The sequence below is a fragment of the Harmonia axyridis genome, chromosome 4 (genome assembly GCF_914767665.1).
Source record: "Harmonia axyridis chromosome 4, icHarAxyr1.1, whole genome shotgun sequence".
Classification (NCBI taxonomy): Eukaryota; Metazoa; Arthropoda; class Insecta; order Coleoptera; family Coccinellidae; genus Harmonia; species Harmonia axyridis.
Window position 1 is genome coordinate 31886196 of NC_059504.1, and position 17219 is coordinate 31903414.

At 34.2% G+C, this 17219-nt stretch overlaps 1 protein-coding gene across 1 annotated transcript in view; it reads right to left on the reverse strand.

Moving 5' to 3' along the window:
- The window catches only part of LOC123677417 (endothelin-converting enzyme homolog), a 180780-nt gene that overhangs the window by 96843 nt on the left and 66718 nt on the right, over positions 1–17219 (reverse strand). Inside the window, exon 2 of the mRNA XM_045613918.1 lies at positions 10041–10609. Coding sequence (XP_045469874.1) covers positions 10041–10609 — 569 coding nt within the window. The remainder of the gene's footprint in view (positions 1–10040; positions 10610–17219) is intronic.

Sequence of the window (17219 nt, forward strand, 5' to 3'; positions counted from 1 at the left end):
GGTGATGTTGAAGTCAAAACTGATATAAAATCCATCAAAATAGAAAATGAATTGATTCATGAAAAGAAGGTCATTTGCGAACTTTTTAATGACTATAATAGTACCTTAGGTCAAAAATTGGCAACTGAAATACATGATCCCCCAAATTTTGTTGAAGACGATGCTCATCAGAGTAACTCGTTCTTTCTGGCTCCTACCAATAAATTCGAAGTAGAGACAATAATAAATTCACTCAAACCTAGAAAAGCTCCAGGTTTTGATGGACTGAAATCCGAAACTCTGAAACAAATAAAAGATGTCATCTCACAACCCATTGCACGCATCATAAATTTTTGCATGGAGAAAGGTATCTTCCCAGATCAATTAAAGTTAGGAATGGTTACTCCAATTTATAAAAGTGGTGATAAATCAGAAATTAGAAACTATAGACCGATCACATTAATCTCGAGGATTGCAAAAATTTTTGAGACGGTGTTGAAGAGGCAAATGATTGGATTCCTGGATAAGTACAACATAATTCACGATAATCAGTATGGATTCAGACGAGGCAGGTCCACGGAGGATGCCATAAGAGAATTAACAGCACAAATCTACGAACATCTTGATAAAACAATACCTTCACTTGTAATATTTTTGGACCTCTCGAAGGCATTCGACACCGTGGATCACAAAAAGATGATCGACAAACTTTGGAACTGTGGATTTAGAGGACCTGTTCACAATTTACTTAAGAGCTATTTGAACAATAGGCAGCATTTTGTCAAAAATGATAATGCTGAAAGTGGCAGACGAACGGTTGAATACGGAATATTCCAAGGAACAGTTTTGGGACCAGTGCTGTTCCAAATATACATAAACAGCCTGTTATTAGCTTCGCGGATGACACAACAGTACAATATGCAGCAGACAATTGGACCGACTTGGAACTGAAAGCAAAAAATGATTTTCCAAATCTACAAAATTGGTTCAAGCGTAATAAACTGACTCCTAATCTGGAGAAATCAAAGTGTATTCCGTTCGCGTCATATGAGTCTGGACTACCTGAATTGAAGGAGTTACAAATGGATGATAATACACGTATACCGTCTGTAAAAAGTATTAAATATTTAGGAGTCATAATAGACTGTCACCTAAGATGGGACTATCATGTTCGATTCTTGGTTGGAAAATTAAGACGACTTCTTCATAAGTTCAGAATACTGGAAACATATTTGAAAGATAGGAAGTATCTTAAAATAATATATTATGCGTTGGTTCAGTCTCAGATCAGTTACGGTATCATAGGATGGGGTGGTGCATATGAACGACATATTAGAAATCTGAACGTCATACAAAAATGGATCCTCAAGATTATTCATAACAAAAAAAGAACGTACCCGTCTGATCAGCTGTTCCAATTGTCTCAAGTCTTAGATATAAGACAATTATACGTATTAAAGATTTTAACTAATGTGCATGCTTCCAAGATCAAATTAAATAAAGTCGATTACCTACATAACACACGCCAAAAAGATCAGGCCTACAAAACCATTAGATCTAATGAAAAAATTGTTCAAAGATCTGCTTCTTACTTGGCACCTAGAATTTTTGCCGTTGTGCCGAGTAGTCTGAGAAACACAATTAATTGTTCAGCGTTCAAAAAAAAAGTTTCTGAATGGTTGAAAGATCCTGAAAACGAAGGGGCACTCAAAGATATTATCGATGGACTAATAGGATGGAATGATTAATTACGAACACAAGATAATGAAAACGACAAATCTAAGAAAACATAAAGGTATACTGGATGGATGAATACAGAGGAAAAAGACATGATGAACGAAAAAATAAATACGGAAGGTAACAAATATCTTTGGTGCGGGATCTCTGCTGCGACAGTTGTGGGGAATGAGATTACACATAATATGTATATTAGAGTTAAGGTTAAGTTAGTGAATGTTGAAAATTATAGAATAGTTATAGGTCATAAGTACTTTAATATTTGCGGGGAGTAATTGAGGAAATTTTTTATTTTTATGTTACTCACAGGATTCATTAGGAATCCTCTGTAACGAATTGTATGTTTATTGACAATTGTCTTAATAAACTTATTGATTGATTGATTGATTTATCTTCTTTTATTGATAATTCATCAGAGAAAACTGATCCTTTTGAAAAGTCTATTAAAAAAAAAGTCAGAATGGATTTGGGATCAAAATTATTAAAAAAAATGTATTCCTTTAATGAACTGTATAACATCACTTCCAGTTCCACATTGAGATCCTGAAAAAGTTATCAAATTAGCAGCAAATGCTTCACATCAGCAGTCGGTGCTTTTAAACACCGACGAACGAAAAACCAATTGCTTTTGCTTCCAAAACCTTAACAGAAACACAACAACGTTACGCACAAATAGTGAAAGAATTATATGCTATACTATTTGGCTATCAAAAATTCCATCAGTATGTGAACAGTCAAAAAATATTGGTACATACTGATCATATGCCTACTATAAATTCTGATATAAAAAATTTGACAGATGCTTGTGAAATATGTAAGAAATTCAAACCAGTGAGAAATAGTGAACCACTGAAGCCATACACGATTTGTAAATTTCCTTATCAACGTGTTGGTGTGGATTTCTTGTATTTCAATAAATTGCATTATCTCATTTTCACAGATTATTATTCAAAGTATATAGAAATAGCATTACTAAATTCAAATTGTGCGGCAAATAATGTCATAATACACTTAAAGTCTATATTTGCGAGGCATGGCATTCCTCAGCAACTTGTGAGTGACAATGGTCCTTCTTTTGATTCTATAGAAATTAAAAATTTTATATATAATTAGGAAATAGATCATATTACGTCCAGTCCGAACTATCCTCAATCAAATGGACAAGCAGGAAGCTCTGTAAAAATAATATAAAATACGTTATGAAAATGTCAGGAGATGAATTCAGATCCTTACATTCAATTATTACATTATCGTAATACTGCTAAAGAGAATTTACCGTCTCCAGCTCAATTGTTGATGTCCAGACAACTCCGTTGTACACTTCTTCTAACTGAAAATAAATTAAAACCCAGAATTTTCAGATTTCGAGAATAAAAAGATGTATGGAAAATAATCAAACAAAAATGAAAAAAATTTATCTTTGCGATAAAAAACATTTACCTGAATTGAAAATTAGTCAAAACGTCCTCTTCAAGAAGGTAAAGTCAGATCCGTGGATGCAGGCAACAGAGTCTACATAAATCATTAGGTAACAGATCATATATTATTCAAACTAAAAATGATCAATTCTATCGTCGCAATAGGGTTCATATTCGTGATTATAAAAAATTCAAAATCTTCGGATGGATCTGAACAAGATCGAATCTCAGTCGAAAATGAGCCAATCTTTCCACTTCTTTGAGCCAAGCATACCAATTAAGACTAAAATTGCTGAAAATAATTCGAATGATAAATCCTCTTTCGTGGAAAAGGGAGGAGATGGATTATATAGATCCAAATATGGAAGAATTTTAAAGAAACTTACTAGATGTGGATATTTAATTGATCACTAGTTTTGTCCAACTGAAATTGTATTATGATGTATATAGTTGGGAAATTATAATGGGATAAGGTAGAACATTGTATACATATATTAGGTATTAATTAGATACTAATAAGGAATTAATGAAATAATTTTTTCAGAAATATAATTGTGAATAAATTGTGGATACTTACCTTGGAATGAAATTTGATCGTTGTGAAAAAGGAGATGTTACGATAATATAGTACCTACTGTATATAGAGTCATGCGCATATGTGTAAATGCGCTTCAGGCTTCAGGAGACACCCAACCTGATACAATTGTAGCATTGAATAAAGAATCGTCATAGAGAACAAGTCGAATTGTAATTAACCATTTCCCAATACAGGGTGTCCCGGAAAGAATGCGACAAACGGATACCATGAATTAAGTTCATCATGGGGGACCCGTATCAAGAGGTTTCAATCGGCTGAGTGCCTTCGTTTGGGATATACGGGGTGATGTTCATCTTATGACTGAAATTTCACTGATGAATAACTCTTTATTTTATCGACCGAATAATTTCAAATTTTGAAGTTTTGTCACCCTTCCCGATCGCCTTCCTTCAATATTTCTGAATACGAGTAAATCAGATCCGGACTAGGAATATTTCAGATTTTTCCTATTTTCGTGAATATTGGATCACCCTGTACGTGAACATTATGATTTTTTTCCGTTTTTGGAAAAACAAAGATTCAATTCATTATAAAAATTCTAAATCTCTGCTTAGCACGGTCAAACAGGGTGATCAATAAACATTTCCTTATGAGTGACATTTTTTTAGTTCAATAACTCTTCAAGAAATCCACCTAATAATTTAAATTTTTGAAGTTTGGTCGCCTTTTACTATCGCCTCCCTTCAATATTTCTGAAATCGAATAAATCAGATCCGAACTAGGAAAATTTGAGACCTTTTCTATTTTCTTGAATATTGAATCACCCTGTATATTGATATCATGATTTTTTTTTTCCTTTCCGTAACCACAAAGAATGGATTCATGATAAAAATTTTAAATCTCTGCTTGGCGCCATCATTTAGCCGATCAATAGACATTTCTCCATGAAAGAAATTTCATAGTTCAAGATATCTTGAATTTATCGGTAGAATTATTTCGAAAATTGAAGTTGTTTCATCCTTCACGAATGTCTCACCTGAATTTTCCTCAAATCATTTAAGAAAACTTTTAATCAACCAACTGGATAAAGAATAGAACAAAAAAAGCAAATAAATTGAAATACATGATCTTAAAAACAATGAATCAAGAATAAAATATTTTCAGTTCAGCAGATATTGTTCAGAATGATATTCCTCCATTTTAATACATTTTTGAGCACGTTGATATGATATAGTTGTTTCACAGATTCCGCTATCTTATTCGGTTGAATCGCAAAGAATCAATTCATTATAAAAATTCTAAATCTCTGCTTGGCACGGTCATACAGGTTGATCAATAAACATTCCCTTATGAGTGAAATTTTTTTAGTTCAATAATTCTTCAACAAATCCACCGAATAATTTCAATTTTTGAAGTTCTGTCGCCCTTTACTATCGCCTCCTTTCAATATTTCTGAAATCGAATAAATCAGATCCGGACTAACAGAATTTTAGACTTTTTCTATTTTCGTGTATATTGGATCACACTGTACGTCAATATCATAATTTTTTTCGTTTTCGTAACCACAACGAATTAAGTCATAATCACCATTCTAAAACTCAGCTTGCCACCGTCATACAGGGTGACCAATAAACATTCCCTCATGAAAGAGGTACAACCGATTCAACCGAATAAGATAGCGAAATCTGTGAAACAACTATATCATATCAACGTGCTCAAAAATGTATTAAAATGGAGGAATATCTTTCTGAACAATATCTGCTGAACTGAAAATATTTTATTCTTGATTCATTGTTTTTAAGATCAAATATTTCAATTTATTTGCTTTTTTCGTTCTATTCTTTATTCAGTTGGTTGATTCAAAGTTTTCTTAAATAATTTGAGGAAAATTAAGGTGAGACATTCGTGAAGGATGAAACAACTTCAATTTTCGAAATAATTCTACCGATAAATTCAAGATATCTTGAACTATGAAATTTCTTTCATGGAGAAATGTTTATTGATCGGCTAAATGATGGCGCCAAGTAGAGATTTAAAATTTTTATTATGAATCCATTCTTTGTGGTTACGGAAAGGAAAAAAAAATCATGATATCAATATACAGGGTGATTCAATATTCAAGAAAATAGAAAAGGTCTCAAATTTTCCTAGTTCGGATCTGATTTATTCGATTTCAGAAATATTGAAGGGAGGCGATAGTAAAAGGCGACAAAACTTCAAAAATTTAAATTATTAGGTGGATTTCTTGAAGAGTTATTGAACTAAAAAAATGTCACTCATAAGGGAATGTTTATTGATCACCCTGTTTGACCGTGCCCAGCAGAGATTTAAAATTTTTATAATGAATTGATTTTTTGTGGTTCCAAAAACGGAAAAAAATCATAATGTTCACGTACAGGGTGATCCAATATTCACGAAAATAGGAAAAATCTGAAATATTCCTAGTCCGGATCTGATTTACTCGAATTCAGAAATATTGAAGGAAGGCGATAGGGAAGGGTGACAAAACTTCAAAATTTGAAATTATTCGGTCTATTAGTTAAAGAGTTATTTAACAGTGAAATTTCAGTCATAAGATGAACATCACCCTGTATATCCCCAACGAAGGCACTCAGGCGATTGGAACATCTTGATACGGGTCCTCTATGATGACCTTAATTCATGGTATTCGTTCGTCGCATTCTTCCCGGGACACCCTGTATAATAAATAAGAAGCACTACCCACTTCTTTGCCTTGGCAAAGGTGTATCTAATACTTGGTATTTGCTATTTTTCATTATGTGTCCAAAGTATTGAAGCTTACGCTGTTTAATGGTGAATACAATCTATGTGCTCATTTTCCTAAGCACTTCACTTCAACATGTCACTAAGTTGTCCTAAATATGTGATATCATAGGAACGTTCATCATAAAGTGGGCGAAATGTTTCGTTGGGATTAGTTCTTTCGATTTTTCAACATTGAGGATCCCGGTAGCAAGAAAAACTCCTCTGTTTCACTTGTCTCTACAAGTCACCGACAAGATATCCCGCTAGATCACCGGATCTCCCCAAACTAGATAGATAACTAGGAAATAATGTACAATGACTTCCCACGGCTACTCTCAATATGCTTATATTACCTGGATAATTTTGTCTCGACTATTTCCGACGTCCGTCAGTTATTAGCCTCATTATTCGAATGAAATTTTCAGTTATGATGTCATTTTTCGTTTCTACTGAAGTTTTCACAGAAGTCAGAATAGTCCTAATGTTACTTCTGAGAAAATATATGGTACGAGGTCTGGCTAATAAATAACGAAACTGCACGCCTAGAGGGCGCCGTAGAGGGGTTGGGGAAAAAAAAGGGTAGTGCGTTGGGTATCTAGATATCTTGTCTATGCACGTACCAAAACACGTTCCCGTCGCTATTATTGTATTTGTGCAGTAGCGGTTTGAAACAAACGTGTTTTTTTCCTGTGCCAAAAACCATGTTTCAACCATGTTTTTTTTAATTTAACGAGAAATTTGAGATTGGTACGTTGCTCCTGTTCTTCGTCAAACATGGTTTTCGGCACGAGAAAAAGCACGTTCGTTTCAAGCCGTGACTGCATAAATACAATAATAGTGACGAGAACGTGTTTTGATATGTGCATAGACAAAATATTTAGATTGCAAGAAAAGAATTATCGACTTTGTTTTGCAATATTCCTTTGAAATATTGCAATATTCCTTCGAAAATATGTAGATACCCAACGCACTACTCGTTTTTTCCCTATCCCTCTAAGGCGCGCAGTCTCGTTATTTAATAGCCAGACCTCGTATTCAATTATCTATATTATCATGAAAAAAAATACAGGGTGTTCAATTTGAAAAATCGAAGTTTGAAATTTGAAGTTCTTCATATTTGGACATTCACCCTGTATATGATAGGTAGATCATTTAGGAATAATGACTAGACAAATCTTCCAGTTAAAGAAATTATCGTAAGTAATTGCACAAGTGCATCAAAATTACTGATAATTTTGCATGATAGCGTGATGTCATGAAAACTGCATGAGGTAATTTTCATAAATGAAAATGACCGAATGCAGTTTTTCGAAGAAAACACGCTGGAATGCTAAATTATCCGGCCATTTTGATGCACGAGAGTAATTCGGGGGAATATTTCCCGAATAAACTGTTACATTACTTTGTCAACCTTATGTAGAATGGAATTGCCATAGATTGGAACTGTGTAAGAATTGTAAGATATACATAGAAACTATGCATCTACGAACAGTGCAACTATCGCAGGGTCATTTCGCTTCCTACAATGCAATTATCGTAAGTAATTGCACAAGTGCATCAAAATTACCGATAATTTTGCATGACAGCGTGTTGTCATAAAAACTGCATGAGTTCATTTTCATTTTTCATTTGTTCCAAAAATGAAAATGAACTCATGCGATTACAGCGATAATTGCATTGTAGAAAGCGAAATAGCACTGCGATAATAAAATTACCGATAATTTTGCATGACAGCGTGTTGTCATAAAAACTGCATGAGTTCATTTTCATTTTTGGAACAAATGAAAAATGAAAATGAACTCATGCAGTTTTTATGACAACACGCTGTCATGCAAAATTATCGGTAATTTTATTATCGCAGTGCTATTTCGCTTTCTACAATGCAATTATCGCTGTAATTTTCGATATTTGCATTCCATTTGCATAGAATTTTTGATAGGAGGGAAATATTCAATCAAATTCGTACTTTTATTGCTTCTGGATGGTAGAGGACTTTTACTGAACTGTTATTTCATCAAATTTTTCAGTTTTCCCCGAATATGATCTGTACCATTGGATAAATATCTCTAATGGTATTCGAATCTCGTCCTTGTAATCAATCAACAAAATAGGTATTCACAGCTTGAGGACCAGTGAAACAGAATAAAAGAAAAAAAACCATTATTAAATTTCCGAACGTTTCGATTCTTTATTGATTCTTCATCAGGGCTCTTTATTAGGTTTTAGAGATCTATGAAACCTAATAGAGAGCTCTGATGAAGAATAATAATGAAATTTTCCGTCATGAGAGACACATTTAAGGCCTTTGAAAATATACGTGATCCATTCGAAAAGTCACACATTCATTGAATAATTATATTAGAAAATAATCTCATGAGATGCAAAAACGAAGATAAGAGTAGCCTGCTTTCAAACAAAATTTCTAAGATGACTTGTTTTGCACCTATGGAAGCGTAACTCACTATTGATTGCAGCACCCTGCATTAATTTTAGCAATGTCTTCACGTCAGGTCAGGAAAGGCGAATCTGAGATGCGAACTATCCACCTTGAAACATCAAAAGACCGGGTCATTTCTAAAGTTTGCATTGTCAACCATTTTACCGATGTATTTTTTATTGTTGTGTGTACTCATTTCATCCTTGAGAATGATTTATTTTGGTTAATTTCGATCCAATTTTTTTACACTCAGAATTTTAATTAATCATAATTAATATCACAGTACCTATAAAATGAATCGTGGAAATAAAGTCTCCAAGTATGTTATTTATTTATTCAACCATACACGGACTTGCCATTTCACAAAAATTAAGAAGTAAAGAATGAAAATTAACAGAATTTCTTTGAAAACACAAAAAAGCAGAAAATAAACCAAAGCCAAAAAAGCGTACAAACTAATTGAGCACTTCAAAGAAAAGCTTTCGTTGTTCTATCAAGGGGCTTGTTCATAAAATATTTTTTTTCTACTGAACTTAATCCTGAACAAATCCAGGCTCTCAAGTACCTCTGAGGAACGTTTATTCAAGTGGTCTGAAGATTCATTTCCTTGTGAGGTCATATTGTACTTGATTTTCACAGGATTTTAGGAAGGTGGGTTATCCAAAAGTAAAACCAACTAATGCCAACGTTTCGCGGATGTATTTCCACTTCTTCAGGGCTACAAGAAGTGGTAGTCCTGAAGAAGTGGAAATATATCCGCAGAACGTTGGCATTAGTTGGTTTTAGTTTTGGATAACCCACTTTCCTAAAATCCTGTGAAAATCAAGTTTATTCAAATATTTTCCAGGAGATAGGGACAATCGATTATGGAAGGATTGTTTTGACAGTTTGGCAAATATATTTTTCTTCGACCGCTGACCGGCTGACATCATTCCATTGTTGAAATTAATGAACTATACAAATCGAACACTCTCAAATAAAGAACAAAAATAAGAAAATCAAACGAGGTCGGCTGATTTCGATAAGTTTCATAAATAGATCATACAACCAGTAATTTCCTCACAAATGGCACATAACATTCGAACTAATGATAAGTTATACCTAATAAATGAACGATTAAGACAAAACATATGTGAAATAAAATAAAAATTACAATAAAACTTACTCCTCGGTTGTTGTGAAAATATTTTCCTGTCTCTCCATTTCTGTAACAATTCTTGTAGTTGTTGCGTAATTTATTTCTGTTCGATTTTCTACGATCTTCTCCGTCTCAGTTTGCTTGGTGGAATTAATTAGTGATTCTTTGGTAGTGGTGATATTCTTCATGTATGACACAATAATCGCTTTTTGGGTCGTAAATGCGTTACTTCCTTTCGTTACAGGAATTATATTGAGGGTATTGGTTTCTAGAGTACTCGTGGTTTTATTTATGTTTCTTTCAGCTTCAGTTTTATCTGATTCTGGCTTTGTTTGTGATTTCAAATAATTCAAATAGTTTTTGGATGTCGTAGTAACAGAGGGCTCATCAGTTAGTGGTATGTACAGTTTTTTTGGATCATTGGAAGTACTCTTCTTTGGAATAGGCTTCGGAGTTGTAGTTATGTTTCTTGTTGAAATAATTTTTGGAATTGTAGTAATATTTCTCCTTTCATTCAACTTCATTGATTCTTTAGTTCTCGTGGATTCAGGTACATATTGTATTCGTTCCATCATAACAGCGGAATTCTTTTCATCCTGAAAATCAATAGATATTGTTAGGGGTTTCACTTGTCACAATTGATTTGATTTATTTCTAATCGGTTGTTCTAAATATAAAATTCCGAACAACTACTGACTCATAGTAAGCATTATTTAATCAAGCGCCTATTTTTATACCGGGTGTTTAATCATGAACTGAACAAATTACCAAAAAAGGGCTATAATTTTGTGAAGAAGAAAATATCTTTTACCGTTATAAGAAGGTTAGAAAAAAAATGTTTTTCCTTTATATCTTGAAAACCACAGAAGATATCCAAATTAATTTCGAAGCATTGTTATAGCTCTTCAGGACACCTGTAGTTGAAATTCATCCAAAAAATGGATAATGGTCATGGTCGAAAAATACAGCGGTAGCGTGTGGTTTATTTACCTATTTACCCATATTTTTGATTGTTTGGTTGTTCAATGTATCCATCGCATTTGAAATAATTCAAAGATTAATTTGTTTTTTGTTAGGTAGTTTTCCCTCTACGACTTCTTGACATGAAGGAGGATATACAAGTAAGCCCACAAACAAGAGTACTGGGCATTACGATTGATAAAAACCTCAATTGAGGTGCACACTGTGATGCCCTTATAAAAGGACTAAATATCGTGATTTACTCTCTTGAAGTCCTGAAATATCAAATTGATCCTACGACTTTAAAAACCTTATATTTTTAGAATTTCCAATCACTGATGTCCAACGGAATTATATTCTGGGGTGGAAGCTTACAAGCAGAAGGTGTATTTATTGTTCAGAAGCTAGCATTAAGAACTATGTTTGGAATGAAATTCAGGTCTACATGCAAGGGCATATGTAGGACCAATAATGTAATGACACTCCAAGGACTTTATATATTCAGAATTTTGTTATTCTCCATCAAAAATAATAATTACTGGGATGAATACAGAAATTGTAATAATACTAGAAGAATGTTCTCATATTTTTTTACTGCGCATAAATCCTCGCTCATCGAACGCAGAGCACTGAATATGGGAATTAAATTATTTAGTTATATTCCTAGTGCAATTAAGATCATTAAAGATATCAAAGCCTTTCGAAAAGCATCATCTCAAATTATATTGAAATGTGAACCTTACTCTTTGTATGAATTCAAGGTTTTCTGTGATACATTATCAGGCGATAATGTGCCAATATGACTTGTTTCCATTCTATTGTCTGTATGCTAATAACTCGCTCTGCTCGGCGCTACCGTTTCTGGCGAAACGGTAACATACCGTTTCGCCCTTGGTCACATGAAACTATTTGATGCAAATAACTTTCCATTACGAGAAATCAAGGGCGGTCTTAGCCTTGAATTTTGAGGGGGTTCGCCGTTATGGGCTTCGAGTTTTTTTCTATGGGACCAAATCCCAGATTACACCGATATCAAGCCTAACCTCTCAAAAATATTTATATTTAGATATTTATATGAATATTTATATAAGGCGTACAACTTTGCTTCCACCGATTTGCAATAGAAGGCTGTAACGGAAATTGGTAGTCGAATAGTTATTTATAATACAAGTGCAGAAGGCATTGGTATTCTTCCACGAGTTCAAAATTCAAAAGCGAGCCACGAAGTGGAGAGTTTTGGAATGAACGAGTGGTAGAATGAGCCTTCTGTACGAGTATTATACATTATTTTCTCTAATTCATTGCACTTTCATTGAAATTAATGAAATATTTCCATAAATATAATTTAGTGATTTTTGCATTGAAAAATGTTGGTTGGCAGAACTGATTTTTTTAAGGCAAATTGATGAATTGACAGATAAAGCCATGGCGGAAGGTTCGGAGGACCAACATAGAATAATAAAATATAACCATGAAAACTGTGCGTTTCTGATATATTCTCGCACGATTTTGTTCTACAAGATGTGGAAGAATGAACGAAATAACCACAGAATTTTTTTTTTCTCTTCGCCATCGACTACTGAGGTCATTAGCCGCAACCACAGAATTGGAGAAATAAATATATAGATGTCATACAATGAGTTTAGGTATTTATTTTTATTTCGACTTTTTCTGTGGCAACATTGTTGCTCTTTTAGATTTACATGCGCCATATAAAACGTATCGCACCACCAAACCATATGCTCCTTGGTTCACGGAGTCCCTTCGAGCTTTGAAGAAGGATAGAGATAAAGCTCTGTCTAAATTTAAAAAGTGCAGGACTGAACGTGATTGGAATCACTATAAACTGCTCCGCAATCTTTTCACTTTCACTGTAAGAAAAGAAAAGAAAGCATTCTATGACAATAAACTGAAAGACAAGAAGGGAAAGGAATTGTCGAGGAATCTGAAATCTTTGAATGTCAAAACAAGTATAGGCTATACAGGTAATTTACCGGACCACTTGTCCGATGTTAATTTAATCAATTCTCATTTCGTCAATTCAATACCAAAGTTGAAAACAAACAAGGATCAAACATCTTATTATGAGAACAATCGATTTGGAGAGGCGGATTTCACTTTTCATAACGTTTCGGAGATAGAAATTTTAAAAGTTATTGCTGATATCAAAAGTAACGCAACAGGCTTGGACGGTATAAATATATTAACCTTGAATCTCTGCTTGCCATTCTTGTTGCCTTACATAACTCATATGGTCAATTACTCCATTTCGAATTCCGTGTTTCCGATGCAGTGGAAGAGAGCCCGTGTCATCCCACTACCCAAAAATCAGAATCCTTCAAGTTTTAATGATTTGAGACCAATAAGTATCTTACCGACCCTTTCAAAGGTGCTTGAGAGAGTACTTGAGAGCCAACTTCGTGAATATGTAGAAAGTAAAAATATTTTACCAAGTTGTCAGTCGGGTTTCAGACGAGGTTATGGATGTAGCTCAGCCCTTCTTTCGATGACAGATGATATTTTGACGGCAACTGATAGGGGTAAGCTCACAATATTGTTGTTACTCGATTATTCTAGAGCATTTGATACGTTGAGTCATGATGTCTTGAGGTCCGTGTTGCGCTATATTGGTTTGTCGCAGTTGGCGCTCAATATGATAACAGCTTTTTTAACGGATAGGTCACAGTCAGTGGTGTTTGACGGAAGGCAGTCGTTGTTTTTAAGTGTGCTGACTGGTGTGCCACAGGGATCGGTTCTCTCCCCTCTTCTTTTCACCATTTATACATCAAGGTTTCCGGCCGCATTTCAGTCGTGTACCCAGCACTACTATGCCGATGATACTCAGCTTTACCTATCATTTTTCTTGGAGGAGTGTACACAGGCTGTATCTGCTTTGAATTATGATTTAGGTAATCTGACACAGTTCTCTATCGATTATTCACTCAAACTAAACCCTCAGAAAACTAATGCCATTCTCTTTGGAAGGCCAAAGGATAGAGACTTTTTCATGCAAAGGCACAGTCAACTTCTGAAGATGGACAACTGCAATATAAATTTTCATTGTGTAGTTAAAAGCCTTGACCTCTTTATTGATAACGACTTGCGATTCTCACTTCATGTGAGTCATATTCTGAGGAGATCGTACACCAGCCTGAAACTCATTTTTCGGAATAGACATTTTCTTGATGTGGGAACGAAGGCCCTGCTCTGCGATAGGTTGGTCCTTTCATATCCCAATTATTGTGAGGGAGTCTATGGGCCTTGCATCACAGTATCGGATGCTGGTAGAATTCAAAAATTACAAAACTCATGTTTGAGATTGATATACGGCATCCGAAAATTCGATCGCATCAGTCATAAGTTAGAAGAGATATCTTGGCTAAACATGGCTCAGAGACGTCGGCTTCATTCTGCTTGTCAGTTTTCTTCTGTAGTCGCCCACAGATCACCACCATATTTGTATAATAAGATAAGGTTCCGATGTGACGTGCACAATGTCAATGTCCGCTTCAGGGGGAGGCTCACAATACCATCTCACTCAAAACAGCTGTTTAAACGCTCATTCTCGTATAATGTCGCAATATTTGAACGACTTCACCTTAGACTACACGAGCATTGATTCATCTTACCCTAAAAAAAAATTCAGAAAGATGGTGCTGGAAATTCTGAGTGGATACGTAGGTGGAAATAAAGTTTGAAAACTTCGTACAATTCGTTAATATTTCAGGGATATGGGTATAATTCTGCACTTAAAATTTTTTTTCTTTTCGTTCCGTTTTCTCTTTTCACCTTTCAAGTTGATTTTTTTTAAATTTATTTTTGGCGTCATATTTTGGAATTATTGCGATTAAATTATTGAGTTTTTGTAGGGTTAGTTGAACAGACGTTCGGGGTATGAAATACTCCGATCGAACTGAACCTCGCCCACTATGGATGTTGGAACAATTGTATTTAAATTTTTATTCAATAAAGACCTTTATTATTATTATTATTATTATTATTTGTGAACATAACGCCATTGACATGTTAGTCGTTTTTTGTCTGCATCATGAGGTTATTAACGATTGACCTTGTCAGCTTATGAGCCAAATTCTCGTCATTTGCGGAAGGTTTTAATTTTCTATTGAAATATGAATAATTCTGCGGCTGAGGCTCATCGAGTGCTCTCAAATACCTATTGTGAGGCCGCTATTAGTGAAAGAACGTGCCGAGAGTGGTTTCAACGCTTCAAGAATGGTGATTATGTCGAAGACCAGCATCGTGGTGGAAGAGAGAAGGTTTTTGAAGATGCAGAATTGGAGGCAATACTTGATCAAGACTCATGTCAAACGCAACAATAATTGGCAGGATCATTAGGACTACGAGCCATTTCAAAACGCCTGAAAGTTATAGGAATGATTCATAAAAAAAGGAAAGTGGGTGCCGTACGAGTTGAAGCCGGGAGGTGTTTGAACGGAGTTCGTTTGTTTGTGAACAGCTTCTTGCAAGGCAAAGACGAAAGGGATTTTTAAATATATGAAAAAATTTAAATATTTGTAGAATATCACACAAAAACAAAACAGAATGCATGAACCTCAGAGGAATGAAAAGGACTGACTACCTCTGAGGCAAGAACCATGTCAACATTTCTAGTTACACTGATTGTCACCAGGTGGCGTAGCGCCTATGTTGATTCGCAGCTCCTACTTTCGAGAGAAAATTCAATTTATCATTGCGCAGAAGCACTGAATCGTTCGAAAAGAACAGCTAACCTGTCGCGAAGAACCTGTTCGGTTCTTTTCGTAACAATGTAACATCCCTAGTAACGATTCCATCATAACTGGCAGTCAGACGCATGTCAAGCTTTTCGAAATTTTTTTCTGTAATTCAGAAAATAGAAAGAAATCTAATTAAACCATAACAGAAATATTTCATGAATCGTCTTTTTTAATTCACTCATTCAAAATATACAAGGTGAGTAGGGAATATTTTCAATATGTAATTGGAAAGCTGAATGCAGAAACAAAACATTGTTATGTTTTTCTTTTCAGGAGATGGATTATTTTCGTTTGGATAGATAATTATACAGGATATTTATTTGTCGAATATTAATTAGAAGTATCTAGAGATGTTGGACCAATTCAAGTCTGATAATTGAGATTAAAGCCTCTAATTATTAACTAATTTTTAAAGAAATACAATATTTGATCTACCTTCCGAAAACCCATGGCTTATGTTGCCTCACTAGCAATCGTAATATCATATATAGGTGTAACATCTTTGAGAAATCAGGTTATAAGAAGTCCCTCATTTTCAAGGTTCATCAATACTTTTATCAGTTGAGCAACAAATAATTCTTCTATTCCATAATTTATTAAGGAATACAAGATATGATCAACAATTATATAGGGTGTATATATTTAGAATACAAGAAAGGACACCTTTTGAAAGCTAAAAATTTGGTTAATAGTAGGTTATTTTTCATAATTTATGAACTAATACAATATATAATTTGCAATTATGAAGGCAGGTTGCATAGACTTAGAATACCAAATAGTGATTTCTATTTTGCTTACTCTTCTGTTGCATATTTCTTGAAGGTATATGGACAAAAATGATTCTTGTGGGTTCTGGTGAACGATCAAAGGGATACAGAATACAGGTAACAATGTCATCAGTCGAGATGTAGTTATTATAAATAAGGGATGATATAGAAATTTCACTAGATAATTCTGATTCAGTGGAGCTCTGGGTTTTACTCAGAAGTAAATTGAACAGGGCAATTTATGTCCTATACAGGGTGAGTCTTTGACTTGTACATATATTTCAACCGAAGATTCCTGAGGTCAATAGAAACCCTTTTTTCATTTACCATTTTTTCCGATTCGGCCCGGTTAAAAAGATACAGGCTGTTGAAAATCGATAAAAAAATGTCATTTTCCGTTATATCTCGGAAATGGTTGTATAGAAAAAAATGAATTTCGGGATATAGTTTTTCATGTATGTGATGAATCTTCTCCGTGCACAAAATTTTATCCACATCTCCCCGTTTCTTCATTATGAACACTTCATCCCATAAAAATACCAGAAATTCAAAAAACCGAACTCTTAAAAGTAACTAGGACGTTCATTGAAGGATATTTAGCTCATTTGAAAAATAAAAGCATTCTTCATATTTTCTCGTATATTGAGCCGTTTTCGAGTAATATGTGTTTAAAAAAAAAAAAAAATCTGTGAAATTCAAAAAATTGGGTACTTTGGCTAATT